The sequence below is a fragment of the Podarcis erhardii genome (genome assembly GCF_964252035.2).
Source record: "Podarcis erhardii genome assembly, chromosome: 16".
NCBI classification, from domain to species: Eukaryota; Metazoa; Chordata; class Lepidosauria; order Squamata; family Lacertidae; genus Podarcis; species Podarcis erhardii.
This window is the reverse complement of record NC_138514.1, coordinates 30,857,521-30,881,070: the sequence shown is the minus strand read 5'-3', so window position 1 is coordinate 30,881,070 and position 23,550 is coordinate 30,857,521. Positions and strand designations below refer to the sequence as shown.

General features: G+C 48.7%; 1 protein-coding gene across 1 annotated transcript in view; it reads right to left on the bottom strand.

Annotated features, from left to right (window-relative positions):
- MNT (MAX network transcriptional repressor) overlaps positions 1 to 23,550 on the bottom strand; it is a 62,045-nt gene that overhangs the window by 24,125 nt on the left and 14,370 nt on the right. The window contains exons 2-4 of the mRNA XM_081843527.1: positions 17,183 to 17,762; positions 14,855 to 14,896; positions 13,397 to 13,508 (exon numbers count right to left, since the gene is read on the bottom strand). Of these exons, the coding sequence (XP_081699653.1) occupies positions 13,397 to 13,508; positions 14,855 to 14,896; positions 17,183 to 17,762 (734 nt within the window). The remainder of the gene's footprint in view (positions 1 to 13,396; positions 13,509 to 14,854; positions 14,897 to 17,182; positions 17,763 to 23,550) is intronic.

Sequence of the window (23,550 nt, the reverse complement as noted above, 5' to 3'; positions counted from 1 at the left end):
TATGGCCCTCCAAATCTTCCTTCAATCAGGGCCGCAGCCGCCCCATACATTTAAAGCACGGCGATGCCCCTTTAGACAGCTCTGGACTTGTTGGTTTCTTTTATATCTTTCCTCCAAGGAGGTCACATAAAGTGGTGAAGACAGTCCCCCCCCCCCACTTTACGACAACCCTGTGAGGTGGTTTTAGGCTGAGAGACTTCCACTGGCTCATGGTCCCCCTGTGAGCTTCATGGCTGAGTAAGGATTCAAACGCTGGTCTCCCGGGGCCTAGTCCAACGCCCTAACCCAGGGGTCAGCAAACTCTTTCAGCAGGGGGCCAGTCCACTGTCCCACAGACCTTGTGAGGCTGGACTATATTTTGGGGAGGAAATGAACAATTCCTATGACCCACAAATAACCCAGAGATGCATTTTAAATAAAAGGACACATTCCACTCGTGTAAAAACATGCTGCTTCCCAGACAGTCCATGGGCTGGATTTAGAAGGCAATTGGGCCGGATACTGCCCCCGGGCCTTAGTTTGCCTACCCATGCCCTAACCGGTACCGCTCACTGGCTTCAGCACCCCCCAATAAAGAGGAATCCTGGGAACTGCAGTTTCAGAAGCAGCTTGTTTTCTCCTGTTCTGGAGGGTAGGACTTGAATCAATGGCTTCAAGTTACAAGAAAGGAGATTCTGACTAAGGGTCTCCCTTGGGAGGCTGTGGACTCTTGTCCTTCCTTGGAGGTTTCCTAAGCAGAGCTTGGATGGCCAACTGTCTTGGGACGCTTTAGCTGAGATTCCTGCATTGCAGGGGGTTGGACTAGATGACCCCCTGGTGTCCCTTTCAATTCTACGATAAGAATTCTACACAGCACTGGATTCCAAACACATGGAAGGGCAGAAGTGATGCAAAGGTCACCAAGCCAGGGCATCAAGGATCTTTAGGTTTTGAATCGAGGTCTGAAGCCAGACTGAAATGGGTCTAGATAATTCTTTTCCTACAACCACCACTAACTCAATGGCCATGCCCACCCATTTAAAATGGTTTTTAAATGTATAGTTTCATGTAAGTGTCTATAATTCAGGTACAGTGAATGAGGCTTCCAATCATGGCAGTACTGGGCTGGGATGCATTTGACAACCGACAGCTATTCCATTTTTTTAGGTGTTCCATGTGATTAGTACGTCTCCTGGAAATACTATGAGCTACTACTGACTTTACTGAATTGCATTAATTGTTAAAGTTACGGCCATGTTTGTTGTCTTTTAACACTATGATTTGGGATTACTGCGAGCCGTTTTGAGCGCAATGATTGTCGTTGGGTAAGTGGAATGCAAATTAAATAAACTCAACTCCTCAACTCTCCCTAGGGAACTCTGGGAGGGGGGAAAGGGTTCTTCTAACAAATCTCAGCATTTCCCAGAGTTCTTAGGGGGAAGCCATGACTGTTTAAAGTGAAAGAACTGTGCTTTAAATGTACAGTGGTACTTCTGGATGTGAACGCGATCCGTTCTGGAGCCCCATTCGCATCCTGAAGCAAACACAACCCGCGGCTGCGCAGGTCGCGATTCGCTTCCACGCATGTCATTTTGAACATCTGTGCATGCGGCGAAACCCGGAAGTAACGCGCTCCGTTATTTCCGGGTCGCCACAGAGCACAACCCGCAAACACTCAACCTGAAGCTACTTCAACCCAAGGTATGACTGTACTGTGGAGATAAGGCCTAGAATACAGACATTCATTATTAAGATCATGAAGGATCCCTATTCCGTAACCGAGCTATTTAAAGCAGGCGTTTGGTGACCTTAATCAGCTCTTTCCCACTCCTTGCTGAAAGAGCTGTTCTTAGAACAAAGCTTTTCACGGGACAAGAATTCTGCTGCCCAGTCACCAACTGTAAGCTAAAAAGGTGCCGACACAAGGATAGGAAACAAAAAAACTGCCTAGGTTCCGGAGACTTCCAATGACCACAGCTTTCATGTGCGTTCACAGAAAGACCACAAAGTTTTTAGTCCTCGTGACATTGAAAAGCCAAAAGAATTCTTCAGTGCAGAGGTGGGGTAGATGGGGAAATCCTGAAAATACTCCAGACAGGCAGCCTAATAATAAAATCCTGTAATCATCGTAATACTCATAATAACACTCCCCCACATTTTTACCGGCCATAGACTATTTAACAGCCATAGGCCTGGGCAAAGAGTAATGTTTTTGCCTGGTGCCTAAAGACATGATGGCGCCAGGTGGGCCTCTCTGGGGAGAGCATGCCACAATCAGGGAGCCACCACAGAAAAGGCCTGTTCTCTTGTTGCCACCTCCGAACCTCTCTGGGAAGGGGGACATAGAGAAGGGCCTCAGATGACAAGTGCAGGATCCGGGTCAGTTTGTATGGGGAGAGGCAGTCCTTAAGATATTGAGGTACTGAGTAATGTAGGAGCAATGTAATGCACAAAGCAGCGATGTTAGACACAGATTTTTTTTTAGAAGAAAGGGAAAGGGAGGAAAAGAGTAGAAACGCGCTATTGTGGTTCAAGTTTCAATGGCTCAGTGGAAACAATACGACGCTACGTTTTCAAAATTCTTTCTCGGGCAATGAGGCCTAGAAGGTTAAAAAAAATAACTCAAAGCTAGGATTCTAACAAGAACCTACAAGCTTTGGGTGCAATATGCGGTCTGCCAGCTGCAAACTGTCTACTCAGGTGTAGAAAGCGGGGAAAACACACAGGGGAGGGGCGAGAAACTACGGTATTTTGATTTGACTTCAGTGCCTTGCACAGCCCCTCTGCCCACACCCCCTCTCCCAGGGCAGTGTGTGCTGCCTCTTGCAAATTAACCAAGCTAAGCTCATATTCCTCATTGCAGACATTCCAAGGGCTGCATAAAGTCCATTTACCAGCAGACGCTTGTCCAGGTCACACTACTGATTGCACCCAGGCACTTGGGGGTGGGAGGAAGGCGGTAGGGTACTTAAAACTGCACAATCAAGAGATTTCTGCTCAACCACATGATTTTGCAAAGGTTTCCACTGTAGTAATCACCAGTCTTCCCTTTCAGAGAAAAAGCTTTTTCGGTTGCTATCAATATTGTTACTGTTGCTTTATTACTTATTTTCATTCCTACGCACATGCCCAACTGCAGTTGTTGGGAGTCATTAGTATAATGAGCGATACTTACCATTATAGCTAAAAGAAATAATCCAAAGGCCTTCAAAATTAAAACGTGCGGCAAGGAAGGGAAGAAATAAAAGCCCTTATACAGTGGTACTTCGGGTTACAGACGCTTCGGGTTACAAACTCCGCTAACCAAGAACTGGTTGATCCAGGTTAAGAACTTTGCCTCAGGATAAGAACGGAAATTACGCGCCAGCGGCGCAGCGGCAGCAGGAGGCCCCATTAGCGAAAGCGCGCCTCAGGTTAAGAACCGTTTCAGGTTAAGAATGGACCTCTGGAACGAATTAAGTTCTTAACCCGAGGTACCACTGCATAAGCTTTCAAAGCAAAGCTAGAGACTGGAGCACGTGGGATTTGATTTACAAAAAAGGAACAAGTGTAACTGACAGCAAAAACGACTCCCATCTCACCCCTTTCACTTCTTCTGTTGCAGGGGTGAGGGGCCTGTGGCCAGTCCTGGACTCCATCTCCCATCATCCCTTGACTCTGGCCGGGCTGGCAGGGGCTGATGGGAGTTGGAGTCCAACAACATCTGGAGGGCTACAGATGTTCCCCATCCTTGGTCTATTGCTCTCCAAATCCTCAAGACTTTAGGTTCAGAATAACTAAAACATCGGGGATAAAATAAAACCAGCACCACCTTCGTTCACCAAAATGAACCCAGAGAGAGTATGTACATGAAGATGGCTTTGGTTTTAAAACCCAGACTTACATGGAGTGCTCTTTTTTCACCACTCAGTAAGCACAGTCCAAGACCCGAGTGTGCGAGGGGGTGGGAACTGAGCCCCCAAATCACAGACTAAAGCGTCTAGACATGTATAAACCACAGCATCTATTTGGTGGTTGTTTAGGGTTGAAAATAAGCAAGCCAGCTTTTTTATACCATTTTGCCTGAAAAGCAGTCTTAATTAAAAGATGTGTGCGTCTCTCTCTCTCTCTTTCTCTCTCTCTGTAATATTGATGCATTCATTCAACAAGATTTAAGTAGCGGTTAGTCTGAAGGACTAGGACCTGGGAGACCTGAGTTCAAATCCAGCCATGAGCCTCACTAAGTGATCTTTGGTCCAATCATTGCCTCTCAAGCCTAGCCTACCTGACAGGGACAAGTCAGAACTAGGAGAGCACATGCAGCACCTTGGAGAAAAGTTGGAGGATATAAAGGGTAATTGTTGCTCTCAAAAGATTTATTGCAATTTTTTTGGATGGGAGGAGAGAATAAATGAAGGAAAGGGGAGAAAAATGAAGCCAAGGGTTTTGCAGGGGGAATATATTGGATGACGAATGGGTCTCTGACTTATCTATGTACAGTGGTACCTCAGGTTAAGTACTTAATTCGCTCCGGAGGTCCGTACTTAACCTGAAACTGTTCTTAACCTGAAGCACCACTTTCGCTAATAGGGCCTCCTGCTGCTGCCGCGCCGCCAGAGCCCGATTTCTGTCCTCATCCTGAAGCAAAGTTCTTAACCTGAAGCACTATTTCTGGGCTAGCAGAGTCTGTAACCTGAAGCGTATGTAACCTGAAGTGTATGTAACCTGAGGTACCACTGTATTAAAAAAGGTGAAATCGAAGGGGAAGAAAAGGCCATAGGCCTGAACCAAAACTCTACAAACCCACACGGAGAGTTTTGCAAACTGCTCCTAACTACGCATGCCCGTCTGGAAGGGAATAAGCCCCTTCCATTCAGTATGCCCTACTCCCAAGTAAACATGCACTGAACTGCACCCTTAGACAGATGGGTTGTAAAACCCCATGCTAGAATTAAGAGGTCAACATGGGAGCTGGATTGTACTCCCTGCTCTATTCCAAGGAAACTGGGACGGATTGTGTTTTATTTTTTAAAAGAGCAAGCCTCCTTTTAGGGAACCTGGGTGCGGTTCTTACTTCTCCCCTCCGGGCAAAACCCCCGCCTGATTACCCTGGAGAGCGGCTGCCAGCCAGTGTAGGGCAGGCCATACTGAGCTCCGCAGAGTCGGTAGAAGGCAGCTTCCTACCTTCCCTGCTGTTTGCGGTTTTCCAGGCAGGCGCATTGAAAAGAAAAGGGAGGGGGTGGAAATCAGGAGGCTGCTGGCAGCATCCAGCCACAGCAGCGGCGGCAGCAGCAGCTGGTTGCACAAGCTGCAATCCCTGGCTAGGCACCCCACCCACTGGCCAGGGGAACAGGCAGGCATTGCTCCCTCCCTCCTTCCTGCAGGCCGCAGCTGCACGGGTAACCTCGCGCGGCTTGTTCCAGCTTGGCTTGTTCCAGCTCACATTCCTGTCTGGGCGGGCAGCCCTGGTGACGTCACTCGGCTGGGGCCGGCCATGTGCTCTCTGTACACGTGGACGAGCTGGCGGGAACAGAGCAGAGGAGGAGCAGAGGAGGAAGGCCAGTGGGGGGAAGCCACACAGTTGCAGTGACCTTTGGCTGCAAGGCGGCGGCGGCGGCGGGGGGGGGGTTAATGACATGCACACGCACCTCCCGTTCTCTGGGCATCTCCGCATCGCTTTCCAAGAGCAGAATGCAGCTTAGATCAGAACCCGGAATCCTGAGCGCATGCAGAGAAGCACATGGCAAAGTGCCAGGGGTACCACCTAATCGCCAATTCTGGAAAGGGTGAAGGGGAGAGAGGAGCAAAGCGGCACACCCATTCCTTGGGGAGCTTAGGACATCAGTCTTGGGGGCTCCTGGGCCCAGGCGCAGCGTACACAACAAACGGCAACAGAACCGAATGCAAAGGAAGTCCCCGTTTTCTCGGTTCCAATGCTAGGAACCAGAGTTAAGCTTGCAAAGTGAACAGCCAAGCAACAGGGAGGGGGAATTTTCCCAACCAGGTGCAGTCAGTGGTATTTATTTACGACACGCGCTCACAGTGAGGGACAGCCTGGCCTTTCGCAAAAAAAGCTTGGCAAACGGAAAGGTTTAAAGCGCTTGTAAAAAAAGAGAGAGGCCCAGGGGGGAGATTTCGACTCAAAACGCAGCGAGAACGAGACACAGGGAGAACAACAAGGCAACCTGCCCTCACTGTGGTCCAGCCACTTCTATCCAAGTGTCAAAAGGAGTCCACATCCCACGTCTAATCGGCACAGACAGGTGTGTGTGCGCGCACACACACACACGGTTCATAACCACAGACTGAGAGGCTCAAGACACACAGAGAAAGTACGCCATCACAGTGCATATTGAAACTATGGAATCTGCTCCCGCCAGAGGCACTGAAGGGCACCCACTCAAATGGGCTTCACAAGAGGGTCACAGAATGAGGCTGTCCATGGCCGCTAACCCTGATGTCTCTGTTCTACCTCCATCGTTGGAGGCAGTGTGCTTCTGAATACCAGTTGCTGGAAACCACAAGCAGGGAGAATGCTGTTGCGCTCAGGTCCTGCTTGCAGGTGTCCTCTTTGGTCATCTGGCAGACCACTGAGGAGACAGGATGCTAGACTAGGGCCCATGGCTCATCCAGCAGGGCTCTCCATATGTTCTTCTATCAGGCTGACACATGCAAAGATGTGAGATGAGAGAACCAATGGCTGCAACCAACGGGCAGAGGGGAGGTACCATTTGGCTGAATTTCCCAGCTCTGGGGCTCCATCTCACTGTAACAGGGGCAAGAGAGGAAAAGTGGGTTGTGGTTTGCTCTTGAAAATGCAACTGGATTCCGTGCTCCTGCTCTACGGACCCCGCCTTCTTAGGGAAAAAGAGAGACCCAAAGTCCTCGCTTCCAGCTGCTAAACTCTGACTCAGAAGATTTTGCTGACAAACCTGTCTTAGAATGAGTCAGGGCGGGAGGAGGGAGTCCGTTCCTGGGGCAGATCCCTTCTGGTGGTGGGCACCTCTTTGCATACAAGAAAACTAGCAGGCCAGGAAGAATGAGCTTCCATGCTGGTTTTCTAAGAGCAAGACCAAGCACAAAAGCACACACAAACACCCCACCGAGAATCTGGTTTTTGTACCTGATCTTCAACTTGGCTGGTTGGCCGGACTTCTCCCAACATTTACGCACCTCTGCACACACACACACACAGTTAGGAGCCCAGCTGTTATCAGACCAAAGGTCTGCCTATGCCTGTATACAGGTTTCCGGCAGTGGTCAGCCCAGATGATTCCAGGAAGCCCACAAACAGCCTTGGAACTTGGTCGTCTCTGCTCACATGCTAGCGAAATCACCTCCAAATGGCAAGGCGGGCAGCAATTTAGCCAGAACCCAAAACAAAACAAGAACATTTTATCCTTCACCCAGAGATTATCTTAGTACAGTGGCTCCCAAACCTTCTACTTTAAAATTCCTGAGAGTTTTGAAGGCCCTGTCAGTAACATTTCTGCCTGTTTGGGCAACTATAATGCACTGTGCTAAACGCTGCTTGATTTTTAACTGAATCAACATTTAACGTCTTAATTCTAGCCTCCCATTAACTTCACCGCCGATCCTCTCCACTCCTTCCCAGTGCCTCTGCCTCCTCCGGTCACTCCTGGTTCATCCTGCTCACCTTCCGGGGGGGGGGGGGGGCTGCCGTGAACCAGCCACGGCACCCACTTTGTGCACAGCTCCTGCTGCTCCTCGCAGACCCGCCACGGACCACCTGAGTGAATGTCGCAGGCCACAGTTTTGGAACCCCTGACTTAGCTGTGCTTTGGGGACAGCTTTTCTTTACAGGATGGTGTGTCCTCCTAACACCACCTAAAGAGCAATGATGTGCTTTTGGCATTAGGTAGAGATGGTGCAGGTGCAGTGCTAAACAAAAATAAAACTAAGCCTACTGTGCCCAGGCACATTCAAAGCGCTTCTCCAGAAAAGCCAAGCAGTTTGCATGTTTGCACACAAGCGCTCTCTCATTTCGCATCTTTTATTTTGTATTATTTTGCGTAAGTTCTTCGGTGTTTTGCTAGCTGTAAAAGGGATAAAGGGCAGCAGGTTAGTGAGGTGCTACCTTCGATTGCTGGGGGAATCTTCCTTGGTGATTTCTTTGGAATTCTGAGGGCCAAACTAGACAACGCGTTAAAGGTATATAGGCATCTAACACATTTTTTAAAACCTTGAAAACAACAGCTGTGGAATTAGGAGGAGTTGAGTTAGAACTGGGGCACATTGGGGGGGGGGGTAAGCCCTTTCCCTGTGGGTCCTGATCCCAGTGAACCACACAAACACACAAACAGGCTGCTGTTTCCAAGGCTACAACTGTCAGCGCCTAGGGATCTCTAAACTGCAACTGGCGTTTCATTAGCCCAAAAATGGAAAATGAGCAAAGTCCCAACTAAGGAAGAATGGCAACTTAAACTGATGGAATATATGCAGCTTGCGGACCTAACATATAGAATAAGAGAACAAGAACATCATACGTTAAAAGAAAATTGGAAAATGTTTATGAATATATGGGAGGAAATTGTGTATATTTGAAAACGTGGACAGCATTAAGATAAATTCAACAGTGCAAATAAGTTTTTATGGATGTAATAATGGAATACTGAATGGTTTATTTTATACAAAATATGCCTGGATTTATGTTATGCAAAATGAACCATGGAAAGAGAAGAAGGGAAGTCACTGATATTTTAAGGTTGTTTAAATGAATATTCTAAAATGTAAAATAGAAAATTTAATATAAATTATGGAAAATAAACTGCAACTGGAAACCCTGGGAAAAAAGAGTTCCCAGTCTAAAAGCAGCTCTGCACAAACATGTGTAAGAGCCAAAGCGCACATGATCAAGCAAATGTGTGCAAGACGTGCGTTCACTCATGCTGACTATATCATGAGAATGAGGACACACCTTTTCCCCAAGCTCTGATGGGTAGCACATTCCAAAAGTGAGAAAGAAAATATTCCTTGCTATCAGGAGAGACCATCTCCCGCTAAGAGTGCCTGCTGATGACTCACCATTAATCTAACACAGTCATCCGTTTAACAGAAGGATGGTCAGTTAGCAGCCACCGCAATACTGTCACAGACATAAGGACTAGGAACTTTTGGAGCTCTATGGAAAAGCTCAGATTCTCAGAAAGCAGAATTCACCCAGCAGCACCACAGCCTGTGCGCCTGTGATTGGCCTCCATCCGTCTCGAGAGACAATGGAGTGAGCTTCTGGGAGTGAAGTCAAACCTCCGGAGAATCACAGCGCCTGCTGTGGCTGCAGAAACCAGTAAAAGATTAACTGCTCCCGTGTTGTTTCTGCTGCATTAGCAGCAGCAAAGTGACCTCTCCAGGGTGCAAGCCTGGGCAGTGCGTATATAGGTCTTGGGCTCTCCGGACAACAAGACACCTCTCTCAGACTCGCTGACGTGGTCCAAAGGAAAGCAGAGCAGTATGTTTGGCACTGGCTTGGCTGCAGGAATTGCTGGAAGGAGGTGTGCAAGGCACCATCCAACTGTCTTAGGGACTCCTCTTCAGATTGGTGTAGGGTTTCCTTAGCCTTTTCTTCTCCCCACAAGACAGAAGGTATGGGTTTTTCCTCAAGAGTTTGCTCCCGAAGGCTTTCTCAAAATGAGTATCGCCGTAAGGCAGTGGAGGTTTAGGATCAGAGTTTTCCTTCTCCTAGGTGGGCTACCTTTCCAGGTGGATGAGCCCCATCTACCCCTCACTTCCCTCTAAAGCACATGCATAAACTGCTGCCTTTTCCCCTCTTTCCAAAGCCCAGTGCCCAGTCAGCAGGAAGAAACCAGTGCTGAAAGGGGCCGCCCCTCCCTTCAGCTACAGGGAACGGTAGCTGTCTAGAAGATTTGACTAGCGATTGCTATCTCCGTGACCAACGGATGAACTCCCAAACAAAGCTCTTGTCGTGTGTCCCCCGCCCCCAGTTCCTTGAGGAATACTTGGGGCTCACAACCTAAAATTACGAGGCTGCACATCGCAAGGAATTTGGCTTCATCCCCTGCGATGCGGAAACGAGCCGAAACTGGATGATGGAAAAGCAAAGGGGGTTGGAGGAGGCGGGGGGGGGGGAATGGAAAATGGCTTTTGCTGCTGCAAGGATTATATTTTGGCTTGCTGAACACGTGGATTACGTCTGCTAGGCATCTGAGGACACCGGCTCTGATTTTCTCTGCTGCTCATCTCCGGCAGAGAGAGAGAGAGAGAGAGCTCGGTCGCCGTTGGGGGAATAGTAAGATGCCGATTGTCACAGCTGGGGAAGGAAGATGAGATACAAGCACAGCAAAGGACGGCACCAACATTTTGGAACAGCCAGTGAGCTGGGGCAGGGAGAGAGACCAAAATATACATTCACAAGGGGATTCACATAGAATAAAAGAGCCCTGTGAGGGACTGGCAGTTGCCCAGTGATGGAAATCTACATTCATGGAACGTGCTGGTTTGCACTGCCTGCAGCCTATGACGTCAAAACTGTGAGTTCTGCTCCCTAGCGCAACAGGGAGATGAACAGATTGCATCCTCTGCTTTCCATTGGCGTTTATGGACCTCCGCTTCCCACCTGGAGTTTCCCCTGGTTATAAGAAGCAGCTGGGTTTCAAGCCAGAACGATAATGGTCTGCCTCTACTGCAGTGCAGTCCCCCTTGCTTGACCCCACAATAGGAGAAGAGTCCCGCAGGATCGCAGCAAGAAAAAGACCACCTAGCGCAGCAACTTCTCTTTTGGGTCAATCTTTGGTGAGGGCAGGGATGGGGAACCTGTGGCTGGACTACAACCCCCATAATCCTCTGCCCAAATAATTGAATGGGAAGCATCTAAAGCATATATCCGTGGTCAAATAATTGCATACCTGTCGTATAAAAATAAAGAATTAAAGGGAGGGGGGAACTGCTGAAAGAAGAACTTAAAAGATTTTGGGGCTCAAACAGTCAGGAATCCAACTACTATGATAGATAAGGAAATACAAAAAGGATATTTGAACTAAATAATATACTGTACTGTCCAAGCAAATAAGAATTTATGCTCGCCTGTGTAAGACAGAAATACTGGGAGACTGGTGAAAGACCAGGAAAAAAATTTGTCCAATCGTTTAAAACAAAAGCAGGATAAGGCATTTATCCCAAGTATTAAAGGTGATAAAGGTAAAGTCTATAAAAACTCAAAATATATTAATGACCAAAAATCCTCGGCCATCAGCCATGCTGGCTAGGATGGATAGGATTTGGGGCTCCCAACAACATCTGGGGGTTCACAAATGTTTGCTGCCACGCTGGGCCAATGGAAGAGATGTCATTCCCATATCTTCTTTTTCGGATGCATATCCTTCCTTGCAGGATGCATGCTTGCCAACCACAGATGTTTCTCCACTTGCTAATGCATAAGAACATAAGAAGAGAGCTGCTGGATGAAGCCAATGGCCCGTCCAGTTCTGACAACAGCCAACCGGATGCCTAGAGAAATCCTGCAAGCAACAACAGCACTCTCCTCACCTGTGAGTTTCTAGCAAGTGGAATCCAGAAGTATTACTGCCCCGGAAAGTGGAATAAAGCACAGCCTTACCCTCCACAAATGCAACTGCATGGAAACAATCCCCAATTTTTGAAGGAAGGTTCAGCTCCCTGTGCTCCCGGTTAGAAAATGGAGCATCCAAACCAAAGCAGACAGGAAGCCCCCCCCCCCAAAGAAACAGGAAGATACTGTCAACAGCGCAAAGTTGGCCAGAGAGGCAGGAAACACCTTCTGGCCCTGCAGTCGCCTCTAGCAGCTCCCCCTGGACAGGTGGCACAGACAGCAGTTTCCAGGACCGTGCACAAGCTGCAACAAACGCTGCAGTAGATGAGCACTGCATATCCTACTCCAAGAATGAAATGGGCATGTTCCCCAACACCAACAGTGCTGCCTACTGCAGTACAATCCCAACGCTCGGCTTTTTCCATCAAGCATGAGCTGGGACCCTTGTCTGCCCTCTGACTCATTCCTGTAGGACTTCATCAGCTAGACCACAGCAAAGACTCAGCCACCGGCCACCTACCCCCTCCAAACAAACTGCCCCTCGCAAAAAAAAACCCAACAACACCCCAAACTTTTAGGAGGATTCACCACCAGTTTTTCATCAAACGGAATCTCTCGGTGCGTTTGTCCGTGGTTAAATCCAACTCAATGTATCAGAAAGCAGAACAGCAACCTGGCAACGTTAACAAAAACATGCATGTCTGGATGTGCATAGATGTGGCAGAATTTAGGCATCACCCCCAGACGATGGTGAAGAAAGCTTAAACCATCTTTCTTGATCAGCAGCAATGGCTTGAAGCAGGGTTTGCAAACCAATGGTTTATACCATCTACCGTTTAGCAGTGTCTAAATGGATAAACCATAGTTAAGAGGCATCTCAGAGACTCAGTTTCCACGGCTTGCTGCAAATATGCCAACCTGGGCTGTTTTGCTTCTCCGTTATTGAGTGGGGTGGGGGGTAAGACCCGTGACCATTAGGTCCAGTCGTGACCGACTCTGGGGTTGCGGCACTCATCTCGCTTTATTGGCCGAGGGAGCCGGCGTACAGCTTCCAGGTCATGTGGCCAGCATGACTAAGCCACTTCTGACGAACCAGAGCAGCGCACGGAAACACTGTTTACCTTCCCGCCGGAGCGGTAGCTATTTATCTACTTGCACTCTGACGTGCTTTCGAACTGCTAGGTTGGCAGGAGCAGGGACCAAGCAACGGGAGCTGACCCCGTCATGGGGATTCGAACCGCCGACCTTCTGATTGGCAAGCCCTAGGCTCTGTGGTTTAACCTACAGCGCCACCCGAGGACATAAATCACAGGCCTTGGCTCAGCATTGTGTTTACAACTGGAATTGTGGTTTGTTCCCCACATGTAAGAGCAGGGACAAGCAAAGCAACACACACACACACACCAGATTGGAACACCAACAGTAATACAAGTGTAACTGAGGAAAATAACCAGATCAAAAACACATAAACCAGCACATAAACCAGCACCAAACTATCACAAAGCAGCATAAGATGAAGGAAAACAACAATTTCAGGACAAAATCCAGCACAGAGACTGGGGGGGGGGGGGTTTGAGGAGGAGGAAGGAAGGAATTAAATTATTTCCAAGAACTGAAATGCCCTAAAAGGCCTGGGAGAATTGGGCACCTGATGCCCAAAAGATTCTAACAAAGGCACCATGTGGGCCTCACTGGTGAAAACCATGCACAATCAGGGTGCCACCACAGAGAAGACCCCGTCCTTAATAATCCCCAGCCTCACCTCAATGGGTGGGGAAATGTGGAGAACAGCCTGCAATGGTAATCTGAAGGTTCAGGAAGGGATATAGAAAAAGAACTAGCCATGAATGAAATAAACACACATACATGCACATATCTATTTCAGGCCCCTACCTGGATATATCTCAAGGCACTCCTTAGGACGCTGAGGTTTGAGGTTTTCTTGTCGTCGACGTTGGGGATGTTCCGCTTAAGGGTTTCAAAGCATTCTTTCAAATGGGCACGTCTACAGAAACAAATCCCAAAGTCACCCCCTCGGTCACAGCACACTTGGAGCAAGGCGGAAGGGTGCACTGTTACAGCGGATCATGGAAACCCATTGACGCAAGCCTAAGGCAGGCTTTTCCAACATGGCACCCACCAGACAGATGCTGGAAACCGAAGTTCAATCAATTCCAGGGAGGGATTGGCCAAGGGATAGTATGTGTACAGCAACTAAGATTTTTGTACCTGCTCTGGACAGCAGATCTACCCAGTGGCCTGCAGTGCGGTGCAGTGAAACTGCAGTGCCAGAACAGGTATAAAACACCAGGGCTTTTTTTCAGCCAGAACTCAGTTCCAGCACCTCTCAGGTGGGCGCCATTACCATTATAAGAGAACAAGGTATTCATGGTGAGTTCTGGCACCTCTTTTTCTAGAAAAATGGCACTGCAAAATACCCTCACCCATACAAATTACTTTTGTCTCCACAGGTCTTACCTAGGTAAGATATATTTTTAAAAAGTGCATTAGCAAGTGCTTTCTCCTTGAAAATTTGAAAAACATAAGAAGTCAGTGTTTAATGGGCATCCGCAGAGGGAGAAAGGGGCAGTTTCCCACCGCCTGAGAACAAACCATAATCTCCAGTTTTAATAGTTTTTTAACGGAGCATTTGTAGAGCCTGAGATATGAGGCACTTTTATTTATTTTGGCGGGAAGCTAGCCTGCTCCCACCTTTCAGTATTTAATTTTGCCTGCCCCCCACCGCCAAATTCTGCAGAAACACATGCCCCCACCCTATAATTATGGTTGGGTGTAACTCCCAAACTGACAAGCCAGCAACCAGCACCAGAAAACGTGATTCAAAGTGGGTTTGCAAGCCCTGGTTTGTCCTGGGACGTGACATGATTAAACCATGGCTGGAAATCATACAGCAAACTAGAATTGCACAAAGCCACTCTTAATAAATCATATTGTGTGCTCATGATGGTTTGGTGTAGCATTGCTATTGACAAACCAGCTACAACCTGGAATGCTGAGCAGGTGGAATAGCAAAAGCAGCACCAGGCAGCCTTGGTACCCTGTTTTGCCTGCGGCTCATCTGGAAACAACAAACCATTGTTTGGGTTCTGAACTATGCTTAGTGAAACCAGTGGTTTGGCACAGTGTCTGAATTGATTTCCTCCCCTTTTTAAAAATCAGAGAATCTCACCTACCATAACTGACCTCCCTGGGAAACCTCTGTGTCCCCTGGAACAACAGCTGGAATGCCCCCACCCTGGTCTAACCTCCAGCCGACCCAAACAGTCCACTGGTTACATGCAAAACCGGTTATCATTTTGCATTCTTTTTTTTTTTAAAAAAGCTACATACCTGTTTTTCTCCAATTTATTATGGACTTCCCTGGTGCCAACCCTAAAGTCCAAAAGAAGAAGGAAAAAATATATAAAAATTCACCATCAGCACCAGGTTTCAGAAGAGCTCTGCACTTAAACCTAAAAGTTTCCAAATGGAGTTTTTTTTTGGGGGGGGGTGTAAGAGAGCCAGCTGTTGCAAAGGCTTTGCAGATCAATTTAGGCATGCTGACTTGCTATTAGGTGCTGGAACAAAGCCAGAACATATAGACATGGAAGGAATTCTTTGGAATAAGGATAAAACACACACACTCTCTCTCTCTTTTTCTCTCTCACATGCCATCTCTCTTGCACAAAAACAATTTTACACATTCCTATGTGTAACAAGCTAATGTGCTTCACTCAAATTATTGCTTCTGATCCTTGAACCCAGGGTCCTTTGGAGCAGAAGACACCCTCCCCAGTCCCACAGCCCATGTTTTCACAGGCACACAAGGCTTGCGTGGCACCCCGATTGTCACATCCCCTGTTGTCGTGGCAACAAATGCATCTGTTTGCAGTCAACCTGCTAAGGGAAACACATGCTGCTTAACAAATCTCCACGCTGAACCTGAAGGGCTGGGCTTTGTCTGCAACACAGAAAAGTAGCAACACGACCCACTCGCTGCACAATTTTGGGTCATTTTTACTGGGGGGGTGGGCATGAAGAGAAGTTCCCCAATGCAAGAGTTTGCATTCAGATGAACGAAGCAAACAGCATCGTCTCGCGCTGTAGGTGATACAGTCTTCAATTGAATGGCTTGGTCTTCTTCCATTTTACAGATATGGGGTTGTACCCAATATTCCTCCTCCACAGAGAAGAAATTGCTGGGACCCAACTAACTTAAATCCACCATTTCAATGGATCTGCCTTCACAATATATTTAAAGCACAAGGAAGCCACTTTAAACAGGCATGGCTTCCCCCAAGGAATCCTGGGAAATGTAGTTTGCTAAGGGTGCAGAGGGTCGTGAGGAGGCTCCTATCCCCCTTCACAGAGCTACAATTCCCAGAATAGTTTAACAAGCCATCCCTCTTTCCACTGGCCTGCAGAAAAGTGTATTCAGCTCTTCCAAGCATTTTCCCCAGGAATGTAAGAAGAGCCTAGTTGCATCAAGCTGATGGCCCAGGTATCCCAGCATCCTGTTCTCACGGTGGCCAATTAGGGGAAGCCGACATGCACAACAGCGCTGTCCCTTCCTGCGGTTTCCTGCATTCAGAAGCATATTGCCTCCAACAGCAGAGGCAGAAGGTTGCCATCATAGTTGGTAGTCACTTCTTGGCAACTGATCCACAGTTCCCGATTTCCACTGGGGATGTGCAAACTTGAACCTGGGAGCGACTGAATGCAAAGCATGCGGTCTACCACACACAAACGCTTGCCTTTGGTCAAGCCAAACCACTGGTCCACCCGCTTCACTGGCTATCTATGCCCACCTTCAGCAGATCTACAGGGTCTCAAATAGCATTCCTTCTTATTTATTTAAATAATTAACCAAGCGAAAGAAAAACCTCACAGCACGAAAACCAGAAGAACAGCCCTCAGAAGGACCAGGGAATAATAATAATAATAATAATAATAATAATAATAATAATAATTACTACTACTACTACTACTACCGTATTTTTCGCTCTATAAGATGCACCCAACCATAATAAGGCGCACCTGGTTTTAGAGAACAAGAAAAAAAATATTCTCTCCCTCTCTGCGCAGCGACGCAGCAGGAGAAACGGAGCCCCTTTCATTTCTCCTTCCGCTTCGCTGAAGGGGCGCTGCGCAGAGGGAAAGCTGCGCAGCGCCTCTCAGGCGAAGCCAGGAGAGAAAGAGGGAACAGTGCGCACCAATCCCTCTTCCTCTCCTGGCTTCAGCGAAAGCAACGTGAAGCCTGCGGAGCGCAGCGGGACCTCCTGCTGTGCTCTGGAGGCTTTGGGTTGCTTTCGCTGAAGCCATGGAGCCTGCATTCGCTCCATAAGACGCAAACACATTTCCCCTTACTTTTTAGGAGGGGGAAAGTGCGTCTTATATAGTGAAAAATACGGTATTTTGAAGTCTTTGCCTGATGCTGGAAAGACATCAAGATGCAACTTGAGACAAGCTGCACGGATGAGAGCCTTTTTGAGCCAAGCTCTCCTCATACCCCCCCCCCACTTCAGATTTGGAGCCGTTGCAAATGGCCCAGTGGGGTGGGTGGGTATTTATTTATTTACAAAACAAGGCAAGATCCCGGGCATTGCAGAGGGTTGTACTAAATTGTTCCTGAGTGGGTCCCTTTCCACCAGAGCTGCTCCCCAGCGACCCCACACTCACCCTCCAGGCCTTTTCTTCTGCTCGTTGGGCTTGACATCCTCCGACGAGGGAGCCAGCTTGACGCCGAGGGGCTGGTGGTGGGGCTGGTGGGGCTGCAGAGGGGGAGGCTGGGGCTGGATCGGCTGCTGGACCATGTGGTGCTGTGAGATAGCCAGCACCGGCGTGGCATAGTGAGGCAGCTGCTGCTGCTGCTTCGGGCTGCTGCAAGGGGGCGTGGGGGCCTTGATGTCCGGAAGAAGCGAGGGGCCGGTCTTCTGGATGACGGGGGCCGCCAGGGGGGGCTCCTTGCCCAGGCCGGGAGCACTCACAAGCGGCTGGTGGCGGTGGATGAGGGGCGGAGACAAGGCGTTGTGCGCCGCCGGAGGGGCGGGGCTTGTGACCACGGGGATGGGGATGACGGAGATGGGGGCCGCCAGCGGCGGGGGAGGGGGCGGAGGCGGGGCGGGCGGAGACAAGGGCACGGCCGCCATTTCGAGGCGGGGCTCCTCGGGGCGAGCGACATGGTTAACCCTAGGCACGCTGGCCTTCTTCTGCTCCTGTTCGCGCTCCAAGCGTAGCTTTTCATGCTTCTCGTTCTCCTCTGTTCGGGAAAGGAAGGGGGGGGGAGAGAGAGAAAGAACCACGGTCATTATCGGCAGACATTTGTTCCTGCGGAGCAAGGGTCTCCGTATCATAAGATACTGTATTTTTCCGTGTATAAGATGACCCCAATTTTTAAGATTAATTTTTCAAGAAAATAACCTAGTCCTATACATGGAAAAATACGGTATATGCACTAATCGCCAAATGGCACCTTAAAGCCTAGGCTGCGGTTGCCACAACCAAATGTCTAGGCGCCTTTTCCCCCCCACCCCCACTGGGATTTGTTGTTATTGCCTTTCATTTCTATACCGCTTTAGATTTTGAAAGAAAACGAAAAATCTCAAAGTGGTTTACAGCGCATTTATTTTAAAAATCCAGAATCAAACCAAGTCAAGCTTCAGGGAAAATATTTCACATCCTTCTCTAATGGACATTTTGCTTTCCCTACTCATTTATTTATTTATTTACCTACTTAATTTACATAGCTGCCCCGTAGAAGAAGAACTCTAGGAAGTCGGTGTTGTGCAGTGGTTAGAGCAGAGCTTTACAAACTGTGCGTCGGCTGCAGTGTGTCTCAGGAACGCTCCTCCCGGGGCTGGAAAGGGGTTAGTTTAACCTCCAGTTCGCTAGTAAAACTGAACGACTGTGTCACGAAACGACGCACATCTAAAAAGAGCGTCAGCGGCGTGAAAAGTTTTGAAAGCTCTGGGTTAAGAGTGTCAGATTGGGACCCAGGAGGTCCGGGTTCGAATCCCCACTCCCATCATGATGCTTGCCGTCAGTCACAGCCTCTTAATCTACCTCACAGGGCCGTTGTAGGGGTTATAACTGAGGAGGGAGCTGTAGCATGTGCTCCTGGGGTGGGGAGGGAAGTGGTATATAAACACAGTCATCTCTTCTGCTTACTGGCTCAAGAAAGCTGGAGAGGCTGACCAGATGGAGATGTAAACCACCAACTTGGTACCCAAAGATCTCCATGGGGTCGCCATTGGACCCGCGCCGGTTGCAAAACACACCTGGCTAATTTCTAACAACAACAACAACAACAACAATAAATTTTATTTATACCCTGCCCTCCCCGGCCAGAGCCGGGCTCAGGGCAGCTGACACCAGTAAAATTACAGTAAAATCATAATGGGGGGACGGACCAATTTAAAATACAGGTTAAAATGCAATTTAAAATGCAGCCTCATTTTAAAAGTAGCCCATAGATCAAAACCATAAGGGGAGGGAAACAGAAGGGTCAGACTGAGTCCAAACCAAAGGCCAGGTGGAACAGCTCTGTTTTGCAGGCCCTGCGGAAAGATGTCAAGACCCACAGGGCCCTAGTCTCTTGTGACAGAGCGTTCCACCTAGTCGGGGCCAGTACTGAAAAGACCCTGGCCCAGTTGAGACCAATCTAACCACCTTGCAACCTGGCTGATGACCCCTGCGGACCCCTTCTGACTCTCACAATTAATAGGAACTATAGTGTTTCTCTCCGAGGTCCGTTCATTGTGAAGGTGGAGGGTCTCGGGCCCACGGCACAAAATGGCCCCCTGAGATCCTTCATTGCTTCCTTTCCTCAGTTCACACCACTCTGTAGCCCTGCTCTGCGCTCTCCTCAGGAACTTCTGCCTGTCTGGGAATGTGTCCCCAAACTGCAATGGTGCCTCTTGCTAGACTGGATGAGGATGGAGAGGGGGGGTTGGGGGGGATGTAAAAAAACAACCCCTCAGACTTTTGTGCCACAGGAAAACATGGCCGACACCTCTTGTTCCTCCCACTGCTAGGCCTACTGGTGCCCGGCCATAGGAGCCAGCTCCTAGGGGCTGAGGTCCATTCGGCCTCCACAACATTTGAGGGGGCCAGCCCCCACCCCAAGTGGATAGGCATTGCAATTCAAATGGTGTGAGCATGCTGCACCTTGTTATTTTTAAAAATGTGAATTTTCGACATAAAATACAGTCAGAATCAAACTGGTCTACCGAACAAGAATAATAAGAACAATTTAAAAAACTCAAAAATAAAAATGGGGGGGGGGGAGAGAAAGAGGAAAAAAAAATACCCATTAGGCCCTTTACCATATTTATATCATCTCTATCCTGTCATTCATCAGGGTATTCTGTGCTGGGTATTGTGATCAATTATGCAGTGCAGGGCTTACTTGCCCCCCCCAAAAAATATGTTATTCAAGTTTGCCCCCCTGCACCCGGCCCTGGAAGCTTGCTCACCCCAAACTGCGGCCCCCCCTGGCTGAAAAAAATGTTTACTGAACTGGTCCTCAACTGGTGGGTCAGTACACACCAGTGGGTCATGGCCTAATCCAATGTGGGTTGTGACAGGAACTTGGTAAAGGTGAAGGACCCCTGACAGTTAAGTCCAGTCGCAAATGACTCTGGGGTTGCAGCGCTCATCTCACTTTATTGGCCGAGGGAGCTGCCGTTTGTCCGCAGTTTTTCCGGGTCATGTGTAAAAGCCGCTTCTGGCGAAACCAGAACAGTGCATGGGAACGCCGTTTACCTTCCCACCTATTTATCTACTTGCACTTTGACGTGCTTTCGAACTGCTAGGTTGGCAGGAGCAGGGACCGAGAAATGGGAGCTCACCCCGTCACGGGGATTCGAACCGCCAACCTCCCGACCAGCAAGCCCAAGGCTCAGTGGTTTAGACCACAGCGCCACCCACGTCCCCAGGAACGTGACTGCCAGGAACGTTAAGAAATGAGTCTCCAAATGGGTTAAAAGTGGGTCTTAAAAGATTGAAGATTTCAAAGGCTGAATATTATTTATGGAGTGGTATACATACAAGAGGGGGCAGTTTTTTTAACAGAGTAACACTCACAAGTGAGGGGAGGACCCATAGGTTACAGACCGCAAAGAGCTTACACTTATAAAACAACTCAGAGTTGCCTTACCCTGAAGAAAAACAAATGCAATAAACTTGACTAAGGGTAGGAGTCAAATGTTGCGGCCAGAGGCAGACAGTGGCTGCTCTTTTCCTCTCCTACAGGCATCTTTCCTGCCCATTATTTCGACTTTATTGGTATACCCAGCTCCTCAAATCTTTATGACGATGCTCCGATACTTTATTTATTTGCCTATTTACAGCATTTGTAGCCTGCTCTTCAATTTCTTTTAAATCCCAGAGTGGCCACCAAAGCAATAAAGATTTAAAGGGGAGGGGGCGCGAAGATACTATAATATACACAAATGATTAAAACAGCCCCAATAAACAACAAATTAACAACTCCAACGTAAGGCGAAGAAGCAAAACCATAAGAATGAAACTTATCCACCACATTTAACCAAGTTTTTAAAAAATACACTCAAGATTCAAACTGATTAAGCAACCAATGGTTGGAAATAGTTCCCACACCATTTCTCACCTTTGGCAGCCTAATAATAATAATAATAATAATAACAACAACAGCAAGAAGAAAAAGAAGAATGTTATTATTTATATGCCCATCTGACTGGGTTGTCCCAGCCACTCTGGGAGGCTTTTTAGTAAAATATGCATTAGCTTCAAGCATCTAGTGCTCATTATTAAATCTGTATTCCCGCCCCCTTTACACCCATTTCTGGTTCCGCCCATTCTAACCAACCCGACATCTGCTGCAATTGGCCCTCTGGCCTTCCTTCTTCCACACAACTCCGCCCCCGCCTATCCAGTCCAGCCAATCCCATTTCTGTCTCTACATAAGAAATACGCAATACCTTATACCAGGTATAAGGAACAAATGTGGCCCTCCACGCTCCTTTCCCTGGCCCCCGAGGCTCTCCCCAGCCCACACACCCTTTCCAGACGCACCCTCTCCCGGGCCTGCTTTGCACCCTTGGTTGGAGTGTATAGATAGGGATACATGACATGTGCTAAGAAAACGGCCTATTTGAGGAAGGTGAAATGTGCATTTCATGCTCCACCCTCAGCCATGTAGCCTCCAAGAGACTGCCCAGAAGTGAATGTGGCCCTCAGGCTGGAAAACCACCCAGGCACCATCTGCATAACTCCCCACATCGCCCTGGCTCCCCACCCCCACCCTATCCCTCTGAGGAGAGAGATCATTCCCCTTTTCTCTAACCCCTGCCTGAAGCCCTGGAGAGCTGCTGCCGGTCAGTGCAGACAACACTGAGCTACATGGACCAATAGTCTGACTCAATTATCCTAGAGCAGCAAGAACACTCTGCATAAGCTCAGAGGTATTCATTGTGACTCCTTTAGACCCGAAGCCTGGTAGACGTCACCCAGGCTCTGCCTCACAGTCATTTCGTTTCTTTCTTTTTTGTTCTCCTGACAGGGAAAACAGACCAGTGAAACCAGTTCCCCTTGCTGCCGCGGAATCCAGTTCAGCCTGGTGGCTTTCTCGGCAGCCTCCACTGGCCTGCCATGTGTTTTTGACAATGCACTGCTTGAACTCGATAAATGAGATATGGGTGTCCTCACTAGGGCAATGTCGGGTTTTCAACATCGCGGTTTGGCGATATACCACAGAAGCTGAAAAAAGCTGTGTTGGCCCCCGTCAGCATGATGCCTGGGCAAACTGCCACAGCTCTCATCATGGGAGATGAGGCGCTTTTACCCCAGCTCCTCAGGGGCTGTGGCCAAAACAGCTGACCCCAGCCTGCTGCTCAGCCGGGGGGGGGGGGGCAGAAAGGCTCCTGCCCCCAGCAGAGCCAGCTCCAAGTCCCCTGCCAATATATCGCCTAGGCCTCGGCCTCACCTTGCCAAATAAAACCATACATTTGAAGAGATTTATAACCCCACCTTTCCCATCTCTGCGCACCCACGAGACAGCTTTAAACAATATAAAGCAGTACAATTAAATACTTAACAGCTAAAGCATAAAAACGCAAACAGCAGTTAAAAAATACACACCAAAAGCAGACAGAAGACAAGGGCAGGGGGTTATCGGCTGTCCCCAAAAACCCTCTGATTTAAGAGTCTTAGGCCCCATCTGCATTATACATTTGAAGCAGTATTATACCAGTTTAAGCGGTTAACGAAGAAGCCTGCGAACTGTAGTTTGTAAAGGGCGCTGAGAGTTGTTAGGGGACCCAGCTAATCCCTCAAAAGAGCTACAATTCCCAGAGCTCCCTTGGCAGAGGGGCTGTTAAAAACCAGTTGGGGAATTGCAGCTCTGTGAGGGGGAACAGGTTGTCTTCCTAACTCCTATCAGCACCCTTAATAAACTACAGTTCCCAGGATTATTATTTGGGGGGGGGGCATGATATGAAGCCGCTATGAAGTGCAGATGGCATGGTATGTAAACACAAACATTCAAAATGGCTAGACCCACCCAACCACCCTGCTCTTCCTTCTGCGGCCAATTATTATTGCTGGGTGATTTTGTGGTGGACAAGAACCAAGCAGTGCAGGATCAACCCCATTTCCAAGCAAGATGCCTCCAGGAAGCCAGAGAGAGAGGCTTATGGGGGGGGACAGTTAATGCCCCCACCCCAAGCTCAAGGTTTTCAATGCCTTTGCACAGAGGACGGCCATCGTCTCCCTTCGCCGGCCCCAGGAATATTTACGCAGCAGCTAAAAAACCAAAACCACACACACCACCTAGGAGAAAAGAGGCCAGAGTTCTGGAGCAGGTGAGCCGAGAGAATTACTCAACCGCAAGAGGCTGCGGAAAAAGCTCCCTCTCCCTCGAAAACACCGGGAAGGGGGGGGGCCAGCCCCCAAGCACGTGTCTGCCTGCTGTGCACTTTAGAAGACAACACGGCAGGTCAGCTGGGCGGCAGCCAAGCGGCAGAGAGAACCTCCCTCGCCCATGACGCACCACGTCACCACCAGGAACG